The 25,293-nt window shown below is 37.9% G+C and overlaps 1 protein-coding gene across 3 annotated transcripts; it reads right to left on the bottom strand.

The window, feature by feature from the left end:
• Positions 1 to 421: 421 nt before the first annotated feature.
• LOC129884133 (protein CHROMATIN REMODELING 5) lies at positions 422 to 25,293 on the bottom strand. 3 transcript variants are annotated; one of them, XM_055958483.1, is made up of 31 exons: positions 24,972 to 25,293; positions 23,707 to 24,444; positions 23,270 to 23,325; positions 18,689 to 19,132; positions 18,090 to 18,314; positions 17,865 to 17,948; positions 17,244 to 17,303; positions 17,057 to 17,160; positions 16,744 to 16,795; positions 15,380 to 15,443; positions 15,026 to 15,119; positions 14,854 to 14,941; positions 14,636 to 14,770; positions 13,078 to 13,269; positions 12,899 to 12,966; positions 8,750 to 8,843; positions 8,504 to 8,628; positions 8,347 to 8,410; positions 7,588 to 7,800; positions 7,161 to 7,403; positions 6,914 to 7,024; positions 6,659 to 6,745; positions 6,187 to 6,369; positions 5,345 to 5,425; positions 5,026 to 5,256; positions 4,657 to 4,812; positions 4,396 to 4,573; positions 4,107 to 4,288; positions 1,704 to 2,057; positions 1,527 to 1,620; positions 422 to 1,300 (listed from the first exon to the last, which is right to left on the bottom strand). In XM_055958483.1, the coding sequence occupies exons 2-31, from the start codon at positions 24,344 to 24,346 to the stop codon at positions 879 to 881; spliced, it is 5,124 nt and encodes a 1,707-aa protein (XP_055814458.1). In that variant the 5' UTR covers positions 24,347 to 24,444; positions 24,972 to 25,293; the 3' UTR covers positions 422 to 878. The 3 variants fall into 3 exon arrangements, with proteins under 3 accessions (XP_055814458.1, XP_055814465.1, XP_055814460.1); XM_055958490.1 differs by having other exon boundaries at positions 24,983 to 25,293; XM_055958485.1 differs by having other exon boundaries at positions 25,182 to 25,293.

Raw genomic sequence — 25,293 nt, 5'->3', positions numbered from 1 at the left:
GTGTGACAACATTTTGGAGAGCCTAAGCAACATGGACCTTATTTCAAGACCATCCCTTCTAAGTTGTAACAAACTGAACGGTGTACCCTTCATAAAGCTATAATATGTAAATACAGCAATTGAAATTTACACACTTCAAAAAACAACACTGATGTCATCTAATTACCTGATTATCGTTGATAGTTGTTCGCGACTTCATCAGCACAATACTGAGGATCAATTCTGCTGACTTCATACTTAAAAAAAGAATCAATAGCAAAGTAAGGGAAGGTACAGTAATGTTAATGTTACCTGAATAAGTAACAAGATAAACAAAGACCCTCAACACAGTAAAGACATCGGCATAGTACATGAAGAAACCAGTAAATGCAGAAAACTAATCAACAGAGAAAAGAGAACTAGTCAAGTGGAGTCAGTGGTGTAAAGAATAATGTTGAGTTATTGAATAAGCAAAATTTGATAATGTACACTTCGCAAAAAGCATAATACATACAGACTGTGACATACTGTCACATATGACCTAGGGAAATGCTCTTTCACTATCCACTATATACGTCAAAACAAAAAAGACCGGGATTTTATCTATAACGGGAAGATATTTGTGCCCTAGAATTTTTCAATATATCCAAATCTTCATCTCCTGGATCTAGGAAAGGGCCTCTGAGTTCACTGGTTCTGGCTTCTAAATGATGCAGTCCTCTGGTTTACAGTTGCTTCAGAATAGCAGATGGTGGCCAAGGAATTGGCAAAAATTTGTATTCCCATGGACCAACGCAATTCCAGGTAAAGAATATAGACCGAAGCAGCAAAAGCCACTGAGACAAAATTGAATGGCTTCCCTGCAGGGGTACCATGGCAGTTTATGTCCAGTAGAAGAGCTATCTGGGACCGGATGAGAAACCTGGTCTCTGGGGCATGCCAGACTGATGTGTTCTGTAAGGCCTACCATTAACCGACTGTTTGCTATCTAAAGGAGCTGCGCCAAGAATCCCTGATGATAAGTTCGGTTCAGGAAGGCGCGTACCATTGGTCAAAGTTCTTTGATGTTGGGGCTGAACTTGCGAATGAACATCAGCTTCAGCTCTTTTCCTTCGTTTCCATGCTTCAAATTTGGCCGCATCAAAACCTCGGGGTATAAACCCTGGCGTTGGATGCGCAGGTGCAGAACCATTAAATTGCGATGGTCCTACCCTTCCTTCTACATGTTGCTCCTGTTTAAGTTTAGAATAAATCTGACGAAGCTTCTCGCCAGACAAATTTGAAAATGTTGAGACATAATTCCATAAACGGACTGTCATCCCTGTAGCAAGATTTTAAATGAGCCTGTTAACTGAATGCATTTAGGAGGGGAGAAATTAAGAGAGAGAGAATAGCTCCATTTCCACATTCATATGTTGCTTCATAACTAAGAGAAAGGAACACTAATGCACCCACACACTCCAATTCAGGTAGAGAGGGTCTCAAGGAGGGGCAGTAATTATAAAACTATTAGCTGAAGCCAAATAATGGTAACATGAGAGGCTTACTTTCTTGCTTATGGGATTCCTTTTCATATTCGAAAACTATTTGATCAATCCTGCGACCAAGAAGCTGCAAGTAGTTCCGTATTTTGGCCAACACCTGGTACGATAAAAAGATTCAGACCCACTGAAAAGAGAGATAGAAATAAGGGAGAGACAGAGAACTGAATTTAGTAAATTAACCTTGTCCTTTGGGAGATCAGCACTAGTAGTCTGCAATCTTTGAAGACGCTTAAGCGTCTTTTCCTCATATACCATCACATCTTCACACCATTCCATCCATTTCACCTCTTTAAACTGCTCATAAACTTCCTCATTGTCTGACATTTCACCTTCCTCTTTAACCAACGGTTCAACCTTTTTTTGACCTTTTGCAGCTCTGCCTCTACCCATTTTAGCATTTCCGGATGAGCTTAATTTACTTTGTTTACCCTTTCCAAGAGGTGCTGTGGTGCTGGGAAGGCTTTCCTTCTGCTTGTTGGAAGACTTACGGCCCACTTTTAAACTAGTGTTCTTCCCACCAACAGCTGCAACTTCCTGGTAGCAAGACTAACGTGGGTAAGTTTTACAGGTAACTGAAAAGCTAAAGTTCTTAGAATCAACACACAGCAAAAAAGATTAGCGAACTTCCACATCCTACAGCTGGAAGAACATCTGCAAACTAAGAGGAAGAAAATATAACCACAAACACAAAGGAATTCGAATTTCAAAAAGAAACAACTGTATGCATTCAGTGCACTTGCTGGGAAAGCAGGTATCAAAAGTCAGAAGGAAGCAAACTGAAGACCTATGGTTGAACAAGTCCAAGATATTGAAACAGTTGACATTGTAAAGATAGAGATCATGCCATGACTGATATAAAGCAGCAGCATGAGCACCACACAGATGGAGTTCACTATTTATGTCAATGACACCCCACACAATGAGACCAGAACATACTGATATGGCATCGCTATTTTCCTTCTTGAGGGCAAGAGAAGGGGAAGCGAAAATGGGGAAGGTCAATCTTTTTTGTGAACAAGAAAAGAATTCATCCTTCGCCTTTGTGTTGTTTAGTACAACTAGAGGAGGTGAACGGGGGCTTTGGTCTAAGTAATAAGAGCACAAAGTGTCAGGTGTGGTTCATGTGCACATCACGGGTTTATATTCTGCCACAAACAAAAGATTGGTATTTAAGTGAAGAAGGGCAGATGAGCAGGCCCATTATCCACCGACTTTCAAACTGTGCACCACCGACTCTTGGGAAATTTTCTCGGTTATCCAAAAAAAAGGATAAATTGGGGAGGTAAAGAACGTACGACCAAACATTTTTTTTGAATTTGAATTTTAGCATGTAAACCAAACACTAAACTCTGAATGGACCAATTAAGCTAATGTGGAGGACTTGGAAACACTACACAATGAACATAACCATGTAGATCCTCTTGCCTTTCCACTTTTCAGGTAAAAAGCCTGTATGGATTGGCTTTTGACTAATGACTTTTGGCTAATTATTGTTATTTTGACTTAAAAACAAATGCTTATAAGCATTTTTTTTATTTTACCCAAACACTATAAAACTGCTTAAAAGCACCTAACATAAGCCAATCAAACCAGGCTCTTAATCTTGAGCAGAAAATTTGTTCTTTTGCATACTTATTAGTGTGACATGGCCATGGTTTATGCTTTAGAGCCTTCTGCCATGATAGATTTTCTTGGTTCTTTTTGTTCTCAGTAAAGTAATTATGTTTTAGAGCCTTCTGCCTCGATAGATTTTCTTGGTTCTTTCTGTTCTCAGTAAAGTAACTTTTTAGAGCATTCTCCAGCTTTGCTGGTTCACACCAATAAAATACTTCACCCTTAAAAAAATAAAAAAAAATAAAAAAGCTTTGGTGACCTAACAAGCAAAATACAAAATCCAAGGGTAATTCTTTTACTGAAGTTATTACTGATTATCCATTACTCCGCTTAACCCATGAAATAGGGAGAGGGGAGGGAACCCTTGTACGTTTGATCAAGTGACTTCACTTATTTACTCCTAGAAGCATATTCAAATTAACAGTCTAAATAATACAACTCTCTAATCTGAGTTGAAATTCTTCAATATCATCTTGAACACAGCAAATTTATTACCAAACATTCACTGACACGGAGCAAAACCCCACATACATTATTACTTCCAGTAAAAGAACACAAGGACTGAAATTTTAAGATGCTATGGGTTTACAGACAAATGTATTAGTCCCTTAGACACATCAAAGTCTGCTAAATCATGCATCAACACTTCCTTGTAGCACATAGACACACCTTCCAGAAATGAAAGGACAATCTCAGTTCTAAGATTGTAATTTGATAACTTATCTTCATGTCCTTTTTGTCATCATGTCTTTTTCAATTAAATAAGAAAGTGCTGCTTCTAGGTAGCAAAATATATTTTTGTCTGATCTGTCTCACTAGCAAACTACACAATGCTCTCAGCAGCAATTGAATGCAGATGAGTGCACGAAAACCAAAAAGGAGAAAGGAGAATGATGACATAATAATAGAAAGATGGAACTAACATGCAATTTTAATGAATGTAGAGACTCAGGAGTGAGTATTCTATACCATTTGCAGAAGTTGAGAAGCTCTCTCCTTCAACTGCGGAGCTCGTGGCAAGAAAGTCTCATGATGTTGTAGTTCCACTGGAGCAATCTTCTTCATGAGGCCAAGTTTTTCATCTAACCGTATCTTTTCCCAGTTGCCAAATCCATGATAATGAATTCCGAGTAGCAGTCTGGCGTCATCCTCTACCAAATAAAGGAGTCAAGACAAACCACAGAGAATTTTCCAAGATAGAAAGGGGAAGGAAAATGGAAAGAACAAGTGTTGAAATAAAAAAGGGGTATCAACTTACTCTGGTTCCAGCCACAACCTTTAGACCAAGTAGCAGGCTTTAGATAAGCCAAAGCACGGAACTGTGAGACGGGATCCTCATACCGAGAAATGCGCTTTGCTAGGAGTTGAAGTTCCTCAACACGGCCCAATAGATCATCGGCCTTCACAGGAACACCAAAAAAATCTAAGAGAGGTCCCTGAAGGTGAAAACACACGAAATGTCAGCTCAAGTGTGTCATCGCCCAATCTTCAAAAGTACATTATGAACCAATATACAGACCTTTGGGTCAACAACTTCACCTTTAACTGCTTCTCTACAGCCATCTATTAATGAGTCAAAAAGCTCAACTTGAGCTTCAGTTGGCGCCGCTTCAACTGCCCCACCAACCTCTGATGATATTAAGTCAATTTGACTATCATTCCCAAACTTCTTGACCTAAAATTAGTGGGAAGTTAACAGATTAATATGATTTTGATATCTACACAATCAAAAATAATGATCCAAGACAAGATGTTACCACGAATGGACGGAAAGAAAATAAAATCACACAACTGAAGGAACAAAGGAACTGTCCATTCCAACAAATACATTTTACAAGTAGAACAAGAGAGCCAAAATAAACTCAAGTACATAATTAACTAGCCCTACCTCACGAGAAAAACGTGTGGCGTCTCTTTTTGACAAGTTCCCATAAGACCATCCTCTCACTTGAGCGGAAGCACCATCAATTGCCGGAAGTGTGCAGCTAAAATCTCCCTTGCGACGCTTAGGGAACCTTTCCTGAGCATCAACACCCTTCTTTCTTTTATTAGTTTCCACCAGAGGGCTAGCTTCTGCGTAACTCTTTTTATTTCGAGCAGCTCGAGGAGCCAAAGAGTCCTATCAAAGAAAATATCATAAAATAAAAAATTCATCAGTATAGAAACCATTACAGAAAGTATAGCCCTACTAAAGTAGTATTAAATACTTCAGCTTGTGCAATAGCTTCTGGCTTTATCCATCGACTCCAAAAAGTTGCATCATCTTCAGCACCACAGAAATTGGCAACCTGCACAGAGAAATTGCAAAACACGGGTTATACAGGGAACAAAGAGGGAAAAGGGGGAAAAAAATTAAGTCTCGAGCATGTCTGACCTCCAATCTGAGAGAAATAAAACTTAGTGGGAAGAAGAGATGAGAAAAAGAGCGGAAAAGCAAATGGAAAAGATGAGCCACTAAGTCGGAGAAATCAAAAGAGGAGAATCAGAAAGAAAAACAAACAGCAAAAGGAGAGGATTTCAGATAGTATCCAGGTGTTTCCCTTGTAATGAGGCTGTGGAAACAAACCCGTCATTTGTTCTTACACTGAAAAGTAACGGCAGAGATTTGGGCACTATTTCTCAGTCTCACAGAAACCAAATGGACAATGCCAGAGCATACAGCAGGTCTCTTGAGCTGCTGGATCAGGAGAGGGGGAAGCAAGAGTCAAAAGAAGTGGCAGAATTTAGTTCCACACTGTATATGGTACATAGTGAGGAGAGAAAAAAACAATAGATGTTCTGAAGATAGTTTTACTTCCATTTAGAAAATCAAATGGAATTGTATTATTATAGCCTTCTATTTTTGGTGTAAAGAAGAATGTGTAGAGGAAGCTGATCGGTTAGTAGATCTTTTAGGATCTTTGTAATTACTATTTTGGGCTATGATTTGATACACAATATTTTGAAGGTTTCCAGCATGTCCTTAATGTTTGAGGAATACAACTTCACCAGTTTCAAAAAGAAAAAAAGAACAGCAAAAATATCTGCAAGAAGGAAAATTGCAACTTGCCTTAAAAGCACTCAGCAACTCCTTTCCTTCCTCTGCCTCAGCTCCTTTCTCTTCAACCTTTTCAGCCCGCTCAAGAATTTCATCAATATCCATACTGAGAAGCCTCTTCTTGCTCTCTTCATCATTTTTTTCTTCCTTAAATAATTCCTCAGCCCCAAACCTCAAGATTGCAGAGAGCTCATTCTACAATCATAGCAGGCAAACAGTAATATATAAACTATCTAAAAGATCAAATATGTTCTAACTTATACAACAACAACAACATACCCAGTAAAATCTCACTAATGGGGTCTGGGGAGGGTAAAGTGTACGCAGACCTTACCACTACCTCATAAAGGTAGAGATGTTCTAACTTCTAACAGTATAGAATTTTATTTTCATCGTGTCATTTGAGTTCAGTCAGTAACAGAACATACAAAACTTAGCACTTTATCTATCAGATATTTGTGAGACTACCACTGCTCTTCCATACCTTATCAAAGAGACTTCCTTTCTTGGTTTCTTTCTTCTCTAATTTACCCTCTGCATTCAGTTTCTGAATCACCAGATGGTCAAGAACCTGCAAGAAAAACATGACCGATAAAACCATCATGACACCAATATACAAAATTGCCACACTTGATTTCTCAACCACATACTATGACACATTTGATATCTCAATAACATACTATGTCACATTAAAAAACAATGGCATTCGAACATTGAAGGCATCCATATCTTGTCTTACCATCTTCTTCTTAGCACGTTCCAAGATATCTTCCTCCACACTTTTACTTGTAACAAATCTGTAGATGTTGACAACTTCTTGCTGTCCTATCCTATGAGCTCTACTCATTGCCTGATTAGGACAAACAAAGATGATACAGCATAAAGGAGCATGCTAGATAAAACAATTTTTTTCACAAAATCCATCTTTTGATTTGGCTAATCGTAAACCTTTACACAACATATGTAAACAACAAGTTCGTCCTAACCTGCAAGTCATTTTGGGGATTCCAATCAGAATCAAAAATAATAACAGTGTCTGCTGTTGCAAGATTTATACCCAATCCACCAGCTCGCGTCGACAGAAGAAAACAGAAGTCTTCACTACCAGGTGCATTAAAGTGGTCCATAGCCTGCTGGCGTAACTCAGACTTAGTACTACCATCAAGCCGCTGATATTGGAATCCTTTGATAGACAAATATTCTGCCAGTATATCCAGCATCCTAACCATCTGCAATCAGAAGATGATTGACAGAACTTACTAAGATAGTTGAAAGCACAGGTGAACATCATCATGACTAAGGGTGAGCCTCAAAACAAGCCTTCTATAACAGTTCTTGTGACTAAGGATAGTAACATAAATGCTCGCTGTATATATTTTAAACCATTTCTCATAGGGAAAAGGAGTTACGAACCTGAGAAAATATCAACACTCGATGCTTCGTCTCATGCAATCTGTCCAGCAGCTTGTCAAGTATAACAAGCTTACCACTGCTAAGTATAATTCTTTCCACTTTTGTGCTGCCAAAATAATTTGCATCCCCACCATAACCATGGTCCGCACTTTCAAATAAAAAGGGGTGATTGCAACATTTCTTCAACTCCACCACAATATTTAAAAGTGAAACCTACAAAGTTCACAAGGCCAACATAAGCAAAATAAGGAGTAGTTCTTTATGTTGCATATCAAGAAAATAATCTGTACCGTAGACAATTATTTTAGTATGCAATCATGCATAGGTCACAAAAGATGCTATAGGAACGTATAAGTAGAACGCAATGGGGATCTTGTAACCTCTTTTCCTATTTCTGTCATACTTGGTCATGAAAATTCATGTTTATGGAGAAATCCCATACTGCTGCTCATTCAAATCAAAAATCAAGATCTCTAGTTTGGGAATATTAAATTAAATCCACGTTGTAATGCTATTATTTATTCTACCTTACAAAAGGAATGAAAACAGATTTGGAGTTTGGACACCACATCAACCAGTACCCGAAAAATAAATCTTTCCTCTTATCTACACATTATGCAAGTAAAACTATGCTGATCATTTTAAACGATGGCAGGCAAAGTAAGTAGTCAAAATCTTTAAAGACAAATTAAGAAAATACAGCAAGGGAAATGATGGTATCCATATGAAGGAATAGAAGATTAAGGGTCCTTTGACAACCTGATTCCCACGAACACCTTTATTCAAGTCTTGAAAATTCCTTTCCAAGATCCATTTGTAATACCTACCAAATATAACATGGAAAATGATTGAATTAAGAAAACTAGGTGCTGCTAACAATTTAAAGGTAAGTATACATTAAGTCAATGGGCAATACTGTTTCTGTAGCGGTGACATCTCAACCCTAAGAATTCGTTCAATCTTTGGAGGAAGTGACTTCTCCACATCTTTTATGACCCTCCTGAGAATGTGAGGCCTCAATTCCTTGTGAAGATTCGCAAGCTACAATACAACATAATATTCCCTTAAAAAGTACGTCCATGCAAAGGTCACCAGACTATAACAAAATAGCATCCGGAGAGAAAGACAAAGACAACCAGGATAATAACATTTCTAAAGATACCTCTATTTCATTAAACGAACTAAGATTCTTATAATTCTGAACAAAATCGTCCTTGCTCTTGAACTTATCAGGATCAAGGAAGTGGAGTAAGGCCCTGCCAAGGTCATGAACAAATAGACATATTAACCAACTGAAGGCATATATGACCTCACAAAAGTTTTTATAAAAGGACAGGGATCGCTTCTTTCTTCTTTTTTTTAGGTAAACAATGAAGATTAGATTTCAACCAGTATGCAGGGGCTAAAATGAACAGGCAGGAATAAGATGCTCTCTGTGTTACAGTTGATAAAGATATACAAGAAAAGAATTGAAGCAGTTCTATACTGAAATAAACAAAAAGAGACTAATTGGAGGTTATTCTTGATAGAAGGAGAGTACAATTAATTATTCAATTTTAAAGCAAGCCAACAAAGAAGAAGATTGCACACAGTATTGTACCAAAAGAAAAGGAAAGGGACTGGTTGGAGGTTACTGGATAAGCGAAAAAAGTAGTAGATTGAGTAGCTACTCCAGACAGGAGGAGAATACAATTCAATTTTAAAACAAGAAGTCAAAAACAAAAGGTTTTGCCCCAGAAATGCTTATAAAAAGCGTCTTAATTAATAGAAGGAGCATACAAATACACCCTGCAGCTAGTGAGACAGCTAGGCGCTAAAGAATTTGAGAGAATGAAATTGGAGATACTCGAAGCAGAAACAGTTTAACATTCTTCGAGAATGAAACTTGAGAAACTCTGATGAGCAACTCCATCTATGATGTCAAACACATCCATTGCATAGAGACAATACCATGATCATTCTTAGGAAGTTACAAGGACTGCATTCTCTTCTCTCTTTTTTCATTGCCGCCGAAGTGAAATTTTTTAGTCGATGCCCTGATTTCGACGATGTACTATGCTTAAAAGATGAAGAACTGTGGTTGCTATAATGGTAAGAGCGTAGCACGAGATGTGGGCAGACGCACGTCATGGATTCAAACCATGTTGCATACAAAAGCCTGGTATTTAAGTGGAGAAGGGTAGAGGCCGGGTCCACTACCCACCGACTTTTGAATTGTGCGCCACTCGCCCACGAGGATTTGTTAGTTATCTAAAAAAAAATAAAGAGCTGTATCTAAATGCTAATGTCAATAGGTGGTAGACTGCAAGTCATGATCAGTTCAAGGGACAGCATCTAAGTTCTGCTGGGTCAATGAGTATTAGAAGCATATTTCCTGAAAGAATCTACATAATACATAAACTCGCATCTCAACCTGGTCTCTTCCAGACCATTCTTTCCAAGTCACATGATGATCCAACATTCTTCTATAAGCTAGGCACATTCTTTCTAACTCTTACTTTCTGCTTATTGCTAAAAGATCAAAGAATAATAATAACAATCAAAAAGCAACAGTATTGGACATTTATAAAGATACAGATGACCAAATGTGATCCTTTCTTATTTAATAGGTAGTAACCAAATGCTATCCTATTCAGGGGAAAATGAACTCTTGCAGGATCAAGAACCTCTAGACATAATCTCAGTCGCAAGAAAAGACAGACATTACTTTACAATTGTAACTTGTTTTTATGAGTAATTAAAGCTTTTAAAATGACCTCTATCAAGCAAAGGTGGCAAGCTTACTTCCACAAACTCTTAAATGAAAAAGGAGACAGAGACATTATATTGGGTGATTTGGCATACTCTCATAGTCTTCGGGACTTTGGGTACTGCAGATGTTTTAGGGTTGAGGAGTTAGACGTGCCATTAGCAGGATGAGGAGGGGGAGACCGACCGGGCCCGATGAGATTCCAGTTGACTTTTGAAAGAGCACTGACAAGGCAGGTTTGGAATGGTTGACTAAGTTGTTTAATGTTATTTTGTAGACTGCTAAGATGCCCGATGAATGGAGGTGGAGTACTATGGTTCCATTGTACAAGAACAAGGGTGATATCCAAAACTATAATAATTACAGGGGTATCAAATTGCGAAGCCACACTATGAAGATTTGGGAGAGAGTGGTGGAGACGAGGGTGAGGAGAGGAGGTCAATCTCAGAGAACCAGTTCGAATTCATGCCGGGGCGGTCGACTACTAAAGCAATTCATCTTATGCGGAGATTGGTGGAGAAATTTAGAGAAAGAAAAAGGGATCTCTATATGGTGTTCATTGACCTTGAAAAGGCTTATGACAAAGTTCCAAGGGATGTTCTCTAGAGGTGTCTGGAGGGGAGGCTAAAGGTGTCCTGATGGTCTATATTAGGGCGATAAAGGACATGTATGCTGGAGCCAAGACTCGGGTTAGGACAACGGAAGGTGACTCAGAGTATTTTCTTGTTGAGATGGAACTACATCAGGGATCTGTGCTGAGTCCTTTCCTTTTTGCCTTGGTGATGATGAGTTGAGTCCTTTCCTTTTTGCCTTGGTGATGATGAGCTGACAAGGTCTATTCAGGAGGGGGTTCCATGGTGTATGCTATTTGCAGATGACATAGTTTTGATTGATGAGACTCGAGATAGAGTTAACGATAGGCTAGAGGTTTGGAGACAAACACTGGAGTCCAAAGGGTTCAGATTGGGCAGGACCAAAACAGAATACTTGGAATGCAAATTTAGTGTTGCGATGGAGGAAGAGGGCATGGAAGTGAGGCTTGCCACTCAACCTATCCCCAAGACAAAAGGCTTTAAATATCTTGGATCCATCATCCAGAGTAGTGGGGACATCGATGATGATGCCACGCACCGCATTGGGGCAGCGTAGATGAAATGGAGGCTTGTCTCTAGAGTCCTGCGTGATAAGAAAGTACCACTTAAACTTAAAGGTAAGTTCTACAAAGCGGTGGTTAGACCAGCATTGTTATATGAGTGGAGTGTTGGCCAGTAAAGAACTCTCATGTTCAGAAGCTACATGTGGTGGAAATGAGGATGCTGAGATGGATGTTTGGACACACTAGGAGTGATAAGATCAGGAATGAGGTTATTCGGAAGAAGGTGGGAGTGGCATCTGTGGCAGACAAGATGAGAGAAGCGAGACTGAGATGGTTTGGACATGTGCAGAGGAGGGGTGTCGACGCCCCAGTTAGGAGGTGCAAGCAGTTGGATTTGGGGGTCATGCGGAGGGGTAGGGTAGACCGAAAAAGTATTGAAAAGAGATGATTAGACAAGATATGGTGCTACTCCATATCACCGAAGACATGACCTTAGATACAAAGGAGTGGAGGTTGTGGATTATGGTAGAAGGCTAATAGGGGTAGAATGGTGTCTGGCCGTGTGCCGGTTTAGGGTGGTCGTAGGTCTAGGTGCGCCTTTATAGTTGCGTTGTTACTGCCTTTGATTATCACTTTATCACATTACTTTGCTATCATTATTGTTCTTGCTATTGTTCTTGTTCTGTAAAATTTGCATCGCTATCGTTATTGTTCTTGTTATTGCCTTTGATTATCACATTACTTTGCTATCGTTATTATTCTTGTTATTCGTTTTTTGTGCCTTTATGCTATATATATTGTTTTTTCTCCGTTACTTGGGACTGTGACTTTTGAGCCGAAGGTCTTTCGAAAACAACCTCTCTATCTCCATGAGTTAGTGGTAAGGTCTGCATACATCATACTCTCCCCACACCCCACTTGTGGAATTTCACTGGGTATGTTGTTGTTGTTGTAAAGCTTTTATAAATTTGTGCACTAAGCCAGTGCAATAGGCATAATTACAGATTGTGCAATCCCTCTATTGTGTCTAACATTCCATATACATCATGTACAATAACCAGATTGCACCAAAAAGCTACCAAACAAAGACATCTCTGTTTAAGGCTGTGCATGGTACTCTTTTCCCCATCAAAGATTATATTTTTTCTTTCGAGCCAGATAGCCCACCAAATGGCCTGAGTTATGGTGTTCCAAGTTTTCAGAATTTTTTTCCTAAGCCCCTCTCTGTTCCAGCCTTGCAAAGCTCAATCACGGCATTAAAGATGGTCCTACTTATGCCTAGAATTACAAAAAACATGTTCCATAGCTTGTTATATCTGCTAAGACTTTCTATTACCATTCCAAACAGATTAACAAGAAGATACTGCTCATAAACAAAGTTATATACAACACACACTGAATTAATAAGTAGGACATCAAAGTAAAATCAAATATAGAAATACAATAAAAGAAGAGAAAACTCCTACCATAGTTCTTCAACGCTGTTCTGCAATGGAGTACCAGTAATAAGCAACTTGTTTTTCGTGTTGAACTCCTAAAGATACAAAGTAAACCCAAAAAAGAAAAAGAGAGCCAATATATGAGTGCTCAGTAATGCCAGAGACATACATGCTTGAAAAAAATTCAGCAGGAGAAGTCATCATACCAAAAGTGTTGTATAAAGAGAAGCCTCACTGTTCTTTAACCTGTGCGCTTCATCAACCATAAGGTAGTTCCACCTTATCTTTGAAAGCACTGCCTTGTCCTTCAAAAGTACCTCATAAGTGGTAAGCAGCGCATCAAATTTGATAGTCCTGCCAACTTTATTATCATTGTAGAATTCATATTGTTGACAGACCTGCAGAGATCACATGCAAATAAAATAACATGTAAAGAAAGAACTAGACAAGCAACAGCAGAAAATCATATCTATTCAACTTAATTAAGAAGTAATTAAGTATTAGAAGCATGGTCAGGAGAACCAAATAAGAAAGAAGATTCTCCCACATTGCAGCATATAAAAAGATGAGAAGAAGTCAAGAGCACCTTCTCCCACATTGCAGCATATAAAGAGATGAGAAAAAGTCAAGAGCACTATCTGTTTATAAATGAGTACAGTCAAGATATCCGACAATAGTTTTTGGAGAGAGACATGGAGCAATTCGCAGCTAATAAAGGTTATGCAAAATATACTCAACCACCGGCCTCAGATGATAATTCAAGGACAGCAACTCAATGATTATATTACGAATCATTCGAACACTTCCCTCAAAAATCTTTTATAAGAAATGCAATCCTCAAGTAACATCTGAAGCAATTTGGTTGACTCACCTGCTTTCTTCCCCATTCAACTAGATTTAGTATTTTGCTTCAGAGTAGAACAACAAGAATTCTGGTCTAGCAATGAACTTGTTTTTTCAACCTAAATTTTAAAAAACTAAAGCATAGCAGCATCCCAAGGGAAACATTATAAGAACTGACCAAAACAATAATTCATAAAGCCATGTGTATCAACTATGATTCTTAGCAACAAACCCAACAGTGATCAAATATGCCATACATTCAACAAATGACCATGTTCAGAATACATATACAAAAATTAATGAGTGGAACTGGACCCAGTAGTTTTAGGTTTCTACATCTGCATCTTGTACAAAGAGAGTCAATTTTCTAAATGAGAAATATAAATAGCAGTATATTCAGTCAGTCGGGTATTATTGGCGTTTCAAAAAAAAAATGAAATTAACACATTTTTAAATTAATTCAGGTCTAAACCAACCAATATTCATGAGCACAGTGTTCTCAAATGGTTTGGCTTGGATCGTGGGGGAGGGGGGGGGAGTGGGTGCTAAAGCTCATGAAGCGCCAAAGCCAGTGTTTGCTTCAAAGAAAAAAGAATGTACAGAAAAGTAAATTACATCGAAAAAGAATAAATACCCCTCTGTAGTAGGTATAAACATCACACCCAACAAAATAAGGCCGCAACATGCAGACAGCATATCAAGAAAGTTAAGAATGTACAGACAAGTAAAATAACGATGAAGTCACTAGTAGTAAAATCACACACAATTGTGCTTGAATATCATCATACAACATTCCTGGAAAAAGAATACAGATATCATTTCCCTAGAGGCATTAAAGTTAACAACTGACTAACTAGATAATTATCAAATCAAACGAAATACAGTATGAACAGTGAACAACACTGTATAATCCAGACTTACCTCACGACTAGCACGTGCTCCGACATAGACAATAACATTCATATCAGGCAACCATTTCCTAAATTCTTTTGCCCAATTGGAGAGAGTTGATAATGGGACAACAACCAGAAATGGTCCATGAATTTGCTGAGCATTCTGCAGGGACAATAAAACAATACCATTTACCAAAAATGAAATAGCAATACTTTGCAGAGCAGAAAAGAAAGAGAAGTCAGCACCTGTAGAAAACCGAGCATTGAAACTGACTGAACAGTTTTGCCGAGGCCCATTTCATCAGCTAATATAACATTAGTATCATTCCTCCAACTGTGCTGTGAGAAGACATATCAGGAGGCAAAAACTAGTGGAAAGAAAACATATTTAACCATAATGCAGAGCCAACTGCATTACCTGTTAACCAGAAAATTTAAGCCTTCAAGCTGATAATCTCGAAGTTTCCCACCCTTTAACCATTCAGGCTGCTCTTCAAGCTTCCTCAAACTACCTAATAAGGTATCAGTTTTAAATTGACAATGCCATCAACATTCAACAGATAGTAAGAAGGAACACAATGAACAATATTGTAAAGAAGACAGATGAGATGGGTGAGGCCTGTTCCAAATTTGCCTTTAAGAATATATCTGGGACTAGAGACAACATAGAAAGAGATGTAAAGTATGGAATGACGAGTTGAAATTGGAGATGGCAGATGTTAATAACAGAATAAGAGGAGAAGGTTAGATGGAAAAGATAAGAGCGTAAAACCTCTGCTCTTTTTGCGCTGGAAATCCACTGATTTCCCTTGTACCATAATGGCAGCCTCACGAGCCTGCAAATTGCATAACAATTTAAAGCTTTGAAGAAGAAGATGATCTCACCATGACCAAAAACAAACTAGATCAAATATATTTAAAAAGATAACAAAGTAACCATGAAAATAAATGACCATTATAAAGGGCAGATATAACAAGAAGCCACTAATTGACTAGTCTTGAAAAGGAAAATGAATATGAGCAACAACTTTTAGTTAATTATAAGAAAATGCAATGGAAGAAAATTAGTGTCGAAGGTACCATACAATCAGGGTAGGATGCAAAAGAAATTCTATTCCTACACCACAATCTTGATCACATCAAGGAAACAAGATCCCGATATCAGTTCTCAGGAGGTCAAGATTCAATGATTCAAAAGTAATTTAGTAAAGACATTCTTGACCATAAAACGTAAAGAAATAAACCTTATGCCAAACTCAACCCCAAAGCTCAGCTATCAGGTGAGAATTGCCCATAACCATAAGGAGACAATGGCCCATTCCCTCAATCAATGAGGCACAGTCAATATTTCCCCCTCCCCCCACACGCCCCCATGGGCTGGAAAGTATGACATGGACCCAACACTGGGTAACCAAAAACAGGGATGGGTTTGACTCAAATACCGTGATAAGAAAATGGACCTTGAGACCGATCCAAAAAGACTACAACTACAACATAAGTGGAACGCTTTAACACACATATCACCTTGGCTCTCTCGTATCCCCAAGACTGGATATCCAGAGCATGGATAACATAGCATGGAGGTCCAACAATGGAAAACACAAAAGCAAGAACGGGTATGTCTTTGATGCAATGAAAATAAATGGACAGACCAACTCAACTCAAAGCTTAGTTCATGAAGTAAGAATTTCCCAAAACTTCATAAGTAGGAGACAACGGCCCATTCACTTGACCAATATGGGATACTCTAATAAAGACAATCTTACTGGTCACTTATCAGAATATAGAAGCATTGTGCATGTTATCAGAAAAGACCAAACTTTCCTATGTGATCTTTTCTATATAAAAAAAATTGGTGGCATGCTGATTTCATTGATCAGAAAAATTAAACAAGCAATTACTGTGTGCTCAAGTTTCTCAAACACTTCTCCAGAAACAATTACTATCCAAATATGTTCGCTCATTAATTTCACACTATACACTCAATATATATGATCATATACATTAATTATATTATATCTACACATACAGCATTACTTAAGGAAATGAAAGAATTAATCAGTAATGCTGCAGAAAAGGAGGTGGATCCAAGAGTGATACGACATGACCGTAAAGTGTATGCTACCACATTGCTACCTTGTACTCATCGATAGCATCTTGACCAAAAGCAATATCAACATCCTTCTCCCTGAGATAACATGAAGGAGACCCGCTAAGAACTCAAGCTTCAATTGCAATTTATACAGCTAAAATACAACATAATTTGTTCAGCAGATAAAACAAATAACAAACAATCCAAGGCAGGGAGAGGCGAGAAAAGACAGAAGTGCACGCAGTTAATCAACCGTTCTTCTCCAAGTAAACCACAAGAAACATTGTCTATGTAAAAACAACAGGCAGGGTCAAAAGAACAAATAGAATGATACAAGTGCACAAACAATCTGCATACCAAGTTGCTTCAGCATAAGATAGCCCTTTCCACTTAACTAAATACTCTGGCACCACGTTACCATAACCATCTTTGCTGATTCTGTCTGCAATAACTCTCTCAACCTAAGGATGTATCAACCAAAACGAACATTAAGAGCTGTGTGAACTGTGCAATGAGGTGACAGAGGTCTCTAAGAACAACAAACCTGACTGTTCAGTTTGATGATATCCAAGTCCATTTCCTTGCTCACATCATTTACCTCGATCTAATGCACAACAGAAAAAAGGGGTCATAAGAGAGGAGGCTGTAAATAATTTGAAAAATAAATCCTGCAGCTAACTATAAAATGTCAACAGCAATAAAGAAACAAAACGAATCAAAAAAATTTGGCCACAAGCCTCTTTTTTTTTTGGAGGGGGGGGGGGTTGAGGAAAACAGTTAAATGGCAAGAAGCTCCTTCACAAGAATTTGAAGCTTAAAACTGCAAGAGCAAAATGCAACCCCCCCCCCAAACCAACCCAAAAAAAGGAACAGCAAAACACATGGCTCCATGAGTAAATCAGTGACTCCTCTTTCTCATATATCAGAAATCTCAAATGTTCTCACAAGCCAGCTTCTCATTTCATGTTAGCTAAAAGGCCGTGAACCATGCAAAAGTCATTTACAAATCAAATCTGAATCTATCTAAATTGTCTTTAAAATATTTCCACTAAACAACCACAAGCACACGTGAGAAACTAAAATAGCCCATGCAAGTCAAGTCCTTCCTACTGGACTAAGAAATATATATCTCAAATATTCTTGAGAAATAGTGTATAAACCTTACCTCCTCGCGGGATACAGTCTTCCTATACTTTACATCCTCCATGACCCTTTTGGTGTAATTCAAGACCTTCTTAAACCCACTAAGCTGCTCAAGCATGGAAAAAGCCAAGATAAAACTAGAATTAATCACTTCAATATGTAGCTATCAAAACAGAATATGTAGCCAATCATAAGAAAGTGTAGCAACATGAATTTGTTACTTCAATGCAGATCTGAAAAGACATACATTCTGTAGCTCAACAAATGACTTCCATTGACAATGCAAATGAGACTGGCCTTTCCATTTTATTAAGAACTCCATCTCATTCCAATCTGGTTCAGAGTCATACAAATGACTCAACAACATAGGATCAGCTGATTTGTTATTCCTTGTAGCTTCTTCAGCCATGCCCTTTGGCTGATGCCACAAAACTTTCTCAATTGAGTCACAATCTTCCTCTTCAAGTTCTTCCTGTTGCAAGAAATAATTGTTACACACTATCAATCAGGGCTAGAAAAGATATCAAAGACATGAAATGATGAAAAGACTCCCTGATGTGAGATGATAAGCAAACATATTAAAAGCCAGATTCACAAAGCACTAGCAATTTCACCAGGAACTTTTGTTTTTTTAAATGCAATTTCACCAGGCACATGCAATTTGTATGAAGGGCAAATGGCACATGATTGTCCAGTGAAAACGGTCAATGACATAGATGGCACATAAAGAAATTAAGGTAAGAAGGTAAAGAAATTAAGATTCAAGCTATAAAATACATCGACCAGAAAAAGTTCAGACAACAGATACACAGAAAAACATAGTATGCATGGAACCCATGATAACACCTTTTGGCCCTTCTTTTGCTTGCTATCGTCAATTTCTTCACTTTCTTCACTCTCTGCATATGAAACTTTCCGAACCGATCGACGACTTGAAGTTCGGATTTCACTATTCCTGCCAGATACACTAGAAGCAGAAGATCTAACACTATTTTTCAGGCGGAGATTTGCAACTCTTCTAGGTTTATTTCCAAAGTCCTCATCGCTCTCGTTTTCAGAATCATGTTCTGATGATTCTTCCTCCTCATATGATGTTCTACCCCTTTTCCGTCGAGCAGATGTAGCAAGAGACCTAACTACTCTGGTAGATTTTACACTATGCCCACCCCTATTCTTTTGCTTGCCTTGAGGTTTTCTGTAATATTCTTCATCTTCATCAGAGATGCCCACCTCATCATCATCACTGTTGACCTCATCAGACTCTCCACCCTCCCAGTCATCATCCTTGTCCTGCGACATCAAAGCAAATGACCAGGTCACTTGACGAATACAATTATATTTAGAATTGTTTGATGCAAATTTACCCCAAAAGAAAAGGGGAACAAAATCACAACATCACTCGACTCCCAACTCACTGCAATGACAGGAAACTGAACAAATGAAAAGGAGAAACGATTGTTTCAGTACCAGCTGAGCTTAGAGAACATTAGTATTTTTTTTAATCAGTTGCTTAGAGAACAAAAACCTCAATATACAGTTCATTCCACCACATACAAAGAACCAAAATCGTTGAAATTTCCAGCACATCCTTAAGGTACTTGTAATTAATAAAATTAACACTTATCAAAAATCTAAAGAACTAAAAGCTTTTGAATATGGTCAAGAGTTTGCTTAAATGGAAGTGGTTACTAGGTAATTCATTTTAAAAAGTATGGATTTTATTGAAGTGATTAGCAAGTATTTCAAGTACTTATTTTTTTGTTTACCAACCAAAAATCTATAATTACAATCCAAGGATTTTTTATTATTTTATTGATGGGTACAATCCCAGTATTATTAAACGTTCATCCTACTTGATAACCTAAGGAGACCCAAATACTAATAACTTTTTTCTCAAAATATCACCCAAGAATCAAGATGTCATTTAAAAAATGGTACTAACTCTTTTACTGATCACAAACGGTGTGTAAAGCTTACAAAAGGAGCTAGTCGAGCAATCCATTGTTGCGACAAACTTCGGATTTAAAGAATGGGACAATTTACGTTACATGGCGGAACATATATCTACTTTCTCCTTTCTGTTTTATTTTTCTTCATAATTCAACTTCCACCCCGTTCCAAAATTTATTTTCGTGTGTGCATGCCATAGGTCTAAACTGTGCATGAACCTTATTACCTACAAATTGAACACAGCTAGGGTCTTTCCTAGATCAAGATAGATTACGTTTAATTAGTGGTAGTAGTTCCCTAGATGTGAAAAAAGTTGGTTCTTAAATAAAAGAACCTAGAAACCCCAAGCTAATGTAAGACGAGCATGGAAGTCCAAACTGATACAAATGTTATGTTCTAAAATTGTTCTTTCTGGAGCTAACTTTATAGTGCTTTAAGAACAAATATAGGAACCCAGTTGGCTAAAAGAGCTTTTGAATCGACCAATTATGGGTGATGATTTGGAACACAAAAGAGGCACGTAATGCATAAATTTAAAATCTGCTCTAAGGCCTAGTGAAAAGGGACAAGAATAGGGAGAATTATATAAATGTGGCATAGAAATCAATAGGAATGAAAAGCTGCATAAAGCATCAAATAAGTAAGAAAAACTCCACAAAGGACCACAGAAATAAGTCACATCAAGATTCTTCAAAAATATTGTTGGTGGTTTCAATACAGCCCACATATGTGACAATATTGTTACATATAACCCTACTCTGCAAAGAATTGGAGGAAAGTCCTACTTACCATTTCCGTACTTTTCCAAGAACAAGTACCAGAATTTATTATCAATCCAAATTTACCTAAAATACCAGCCAACTCGCTATCTTGACTTCTCAAATGATACTAACCAACTTACACCAGATATAAATAATTAGATTGCAGGATTCAGTGATCGAGCTGGATGAAAGTAATAATAACTAGAAAATTTAGCATCCAAGGGTGTGGTCTAGTAATCAATGAAGTAGATGAAAATCATGGGAGATAGCACATTCAACTCTTAGTAGAGACAAAAGACTGCTAGGTGATTTGTTTCCATCTGACTAAAAACCTTGGTGGGTGGAGTCACCAGTACTTGTGTTGGTGCTTGTGTTGGTGAGATGCAGTAGGTACATGGTGGAGTAGTTGAGGTGTGCTAGAATCTAGATGACTCAAACACAAATGTTATTTGAAGAAAGGCCAAATACATAGATAGCCCATTAAAGTTGACATGAATTGCCAGTTAGACATCTACGGGTTGCCAATGACCAAGTAGACACTTCTACTTGGCATATGTTTCTCGTGGACATTCGAATCGAACAGACCTAATGCGTGAGATAGAATCACAAATGATGTGTCAAATAGACAAATCAATGAATAACACATATATTCTTTTTTAAAGAAAATTAATTAGTTTGTAATTTAAAAAATAAATGGAAAAACACATCCCCTATCTTCCCCTAATCTTCTCCTTCTAAATCGGGAAAAGAGACTTCCCCTCCCCACTCTTCTTCTCTGCCCAATCAAGAAAAACCTCCCTGCATCTTTAGAACTTCTGCTTTCTGCAGGCATTTTTCCATTGCATGTATCATTAGATGTGGCTTCTTTGTTCTATCCCTGTCTCTCGCTTCCTTCCTTGACCATAAAGTCCTTGACCCAAAGACTTTTACATGTTCTTTCATGATGTATTACGTCCATCGTCTCTTTTATGGTGATTGATGGGTCAGGCAATGGAGCCTTTTTTATGTTTATGTGATTTGTGTGTTACGTCTGGAAGGAAAAATGGCATTACGGATTCCATTGATGAACAATTACCGGAAATGATTCACCGGAATCTCCATATTTTCCAGTGAGAAATAGCAAGCCAGAATATTTCTTGTTTCCAACACTGATCTTCATCATTTTATCCTCTCCTCGTTTGAAAGGGGTCGGACAATTGTGGCAATGAGTGGAGTTTGATGGTGTTTGTGAGTGTGTTTCATAAAGGAGGTAAGGGTCAGCTATGGAAGGGAGAGAGAAAGAGAACCTTTTTGAGTTTTGGAAAAATGATTCACGCTCTCAAAAATTTAGGCACCATAAGCCATGACAGTCATAGGTATTCACAAAATGCACTATAGCAGAGGGTCTAACTGGCCACAGGCTAGATAAGGTGCTTAATTGACAGTTCGTGCAACTTTAAGGGGTTATCTATCTCTGTTGGCCTAAAAAAAGTAGAAAAGTTCAAATTTAACATTAAGGCAGCCACCAATTCTGATCTTACTCTTCTTGAGTACAGTTAAGGTCATACAAGCATAAATGATCATTGGAAAAAGTACCAAGATAAAAGATGAGATACTGGCTTTCTGCTCTTTTAGAGTCAAAAACACCTGCTATAATATACAAGCTCACCCTATCATAAGAACCAGCTTATCGTAGCACCTCTAGGTGACATTAATAGATTACTATTATTGCATTTTCTTTTAATTTAGTCCATTCTCAAGTTAATATCTCCACAGAAGACCCTAATGTCTATAAACATCGGATTCAACAGGAGGATTAACCTTAGCTTCCACAAATTTTCATATGAAAAGACTAACAACAACAACATACCTAGTGTAATCCCACAAGTGGGGTCTTAGGAGGGCAGTGTGTACGCAGACCTTATGCCTACTTTGGGAAGTAGAGAGGTCGTTTCATATGAAAAGACCAAACTAGGGAATTACAGCATGGAAAACAACCATCAGAATCAGGTGTGCCGAGTTAAAATGCTTTTCTCTTAACTCTCTAATTATCATCCTGCATAGTGCTACTTAATCCTTACATATTTGTTAGTATTCGATACCATTGCTACAATAATCTTGTTGGCATAGCAACTGACAAGGACCTTACTAGTAAAAAAAATTGTTGTCTATCAACAACAACATACCCAGTGTAATCCCACAAGTGAGTTCTAGAGAGGATAGGATGTACATAGACCTTACCCTACCTTTGTGGGGTACAAAGGTTGTATCCGAAAGACCTTTGGCTCAAAAGAAACATTTTTGAAACAGGGTTGCTTTTGCTGCCTATCATGTAGCTTAATTTTCATCTAAAACCATCTCAAATAATGCATTAGTGCCTCCATCTCCATTTTAGAGTACAAAATCCATATTTAGACCATGTATTACTCGTTGCCATTTTATCATTAAATTTCATCCCATCAATATATCAAACACATTATTATGACTATAATACTATATACATGGATTTTCAAGTACTATATTTCAAAATAGGCGACACAACATGAATTATAAGGACCAAAATTTCCGACTGCAAAGATTCTAAAAGTGGACATGCTAAAAGGCATGTCAAATGTTGGGAAGGCAAATACTATAGAAAAGGCAACAACATTCATCACATATCATGAAGTACCAATAAGCAATAACAAGGCCAAGCAAGCCGAATAGTATATGATCAACAACATGCATAAGAGCAAACCTTAATGCCCCTTCCACGACCTGTGCTACCGTAGTCAGGATCATCAGGATCGTCTTCTGCAAGAAGTAGGAAAACAGTTAATAAAAAGGTTACGGTGAAAGTCAACTCTGAATCCGATCACTAATTTATTCTAATAACAACTTCTTGACGACTAGAAAGAAAGAGAAGAGATTGATAAGAGTAATCTATTAAATGGGTGGTTATTTAGTTTTATTCTATTCTCCTACTTTATATTCCTACAATCCTCTATTTTTCCTCTTTTTCCACATACACACAAGCAATTCATTACAGTAACTTCCTACAAAATATCAATTGTCCACACGTACGCGTGCTCCGCAAGTCCCACCACAGAAGAGGAAACAATTGAAAATCATGACTATTCCCATCATGTTCTATATAGAAATTCCATCATATATGTTTTAAAGAAAGGAATTTACCATCTTCACTGCCGTCGTCGTCGTAATCAGCATACTCGTTATCATCCTGATCTTTTGAAGCTTTTGCCTTCCGACTTGCATACTTGCTGGCAGCAGCCGGCCTCGACTGCGGCTTTGAACTATACCCACTTGAAGGGTTAGCAGCTTTGTAATGTAACGAGTCACTCTGATCATCACCGTCTTGTTCATAATATTCATCAGACAACATCTCGTCGACGGGAACACTGCGACTCTTTTCCATTTCTTTCTGCCTTCCTTCATCTTCCGACTCCAACTGATCTTCCCTACCATCAGATACCTCATCAGATTCTTCCTCATTCTTATACTCTGATCCACTCTTCGACTCCTCACCGGAACCAGACCTACCTGAGGGGTCCATAGGTTGACAATCCTTCCAAAACCCAGAACCCCATTTCCCAGCCATATTAACTCCTCTTCCAGGCGGCACCTGATCCTCCACAGCTGTTTCCACTTCTACACCAACTTCATCTTGTAACTGACCATTATCATCATTTTCACTCAAACTACCTTCCACTTCTTCATTTCCTACATCCTGATGTATTCCCTGCATACTTTGTTCCCCTTGGCTTTTGTCATCCAACGTTACCGTTTCATTCGAATAATTCCTATAAAAAGCCATACTGTGTCTTCACATTAAAATTTCAGTTGCTCTTATTTTCCCAAAAAGGTAATTGCTTTCAAATGTATTAATGTCAGTTCTCTTCCCTCCAAAAACCTCTGAAGCACAAGGAAAATTCAAAACTAATCAATAACCAGCGCATTTCTCAACAACAATGAAGTAAAATTGCTAACAGAATGCACTCAAACAAACTAAAGTTCATTTCATGAACATCACAAACTATTTTAACAATATTAGAAAATAGCTCTGTACAATACACCAATCACTTGCCATTGCTTAATATCAGCAAAAAACTGATCCAGAAAATCATACAAGTCAATGAAATCACAAAACACAGTATCTTACACTGAAAACAATGGATCGGTCACTACCCACTGAAGACCAAACAAAATCAATCCAAAAACCATCTTCCTAACCCTAAACCAACCCAAAAAAACTAAATCTACAACCCCAAAACCCTAATTCCTCTCCAATCCATCAACCAAACCAACACTCCACAAAAAAACCGATGCTTACAGCATAAATTGATTTCAAAAAAAAAAAACACAACTCACTATCTAGCAAACCAATAAAAACACAATCTATACAACGTCGTTAGGTAAAAAAAGAGTAATCGGACTCTCACCGGAAACTTACTTCACCGGAGAACAACAACCCACCTCCGGCGGCTCAAAAAAAAAGCTGAAGGTGTATAATACGACGACGTTTGTTAATTGAAATTATTATTTTTTTTGAATTTGTTAAAGCGATTATTGCTAATTGGAGGCCAAGTTAAGGATAAAAATCGATTAAAATCGGAATGATGAAGAAGATGAAGCAGGTGAATCGGATTTACCGGTGTGGTTTTTGATGAATTTTCCAGTTTTTTTTTAGAGAGAGAATGTGGGTGTTGTAGAGAGAGAAAGAGAGAGAGAAAAAGCAAATAAATTTCCTCAAGAGAAAAAAAT

This window comes from Solanum dulcamara, chromosome 1, assembly GCF_947179165.1.
Source record: "Solanum dulcamara chromosome 1, daSolDulc1.2, whole genome shotgun sequence".
Taxonomy (NCBI): Eukaryota; Viridiplantae; Streptophyta; class Magnoliopsida; order Solanales; family Solanaceae; genus Solanum; species Solanum dulcamara.
The sequence above is the reverse complement of the archived record's forward strand: the minus strand, read 5'-3'. Positions and strand labels throughout refer to the sequence as shown.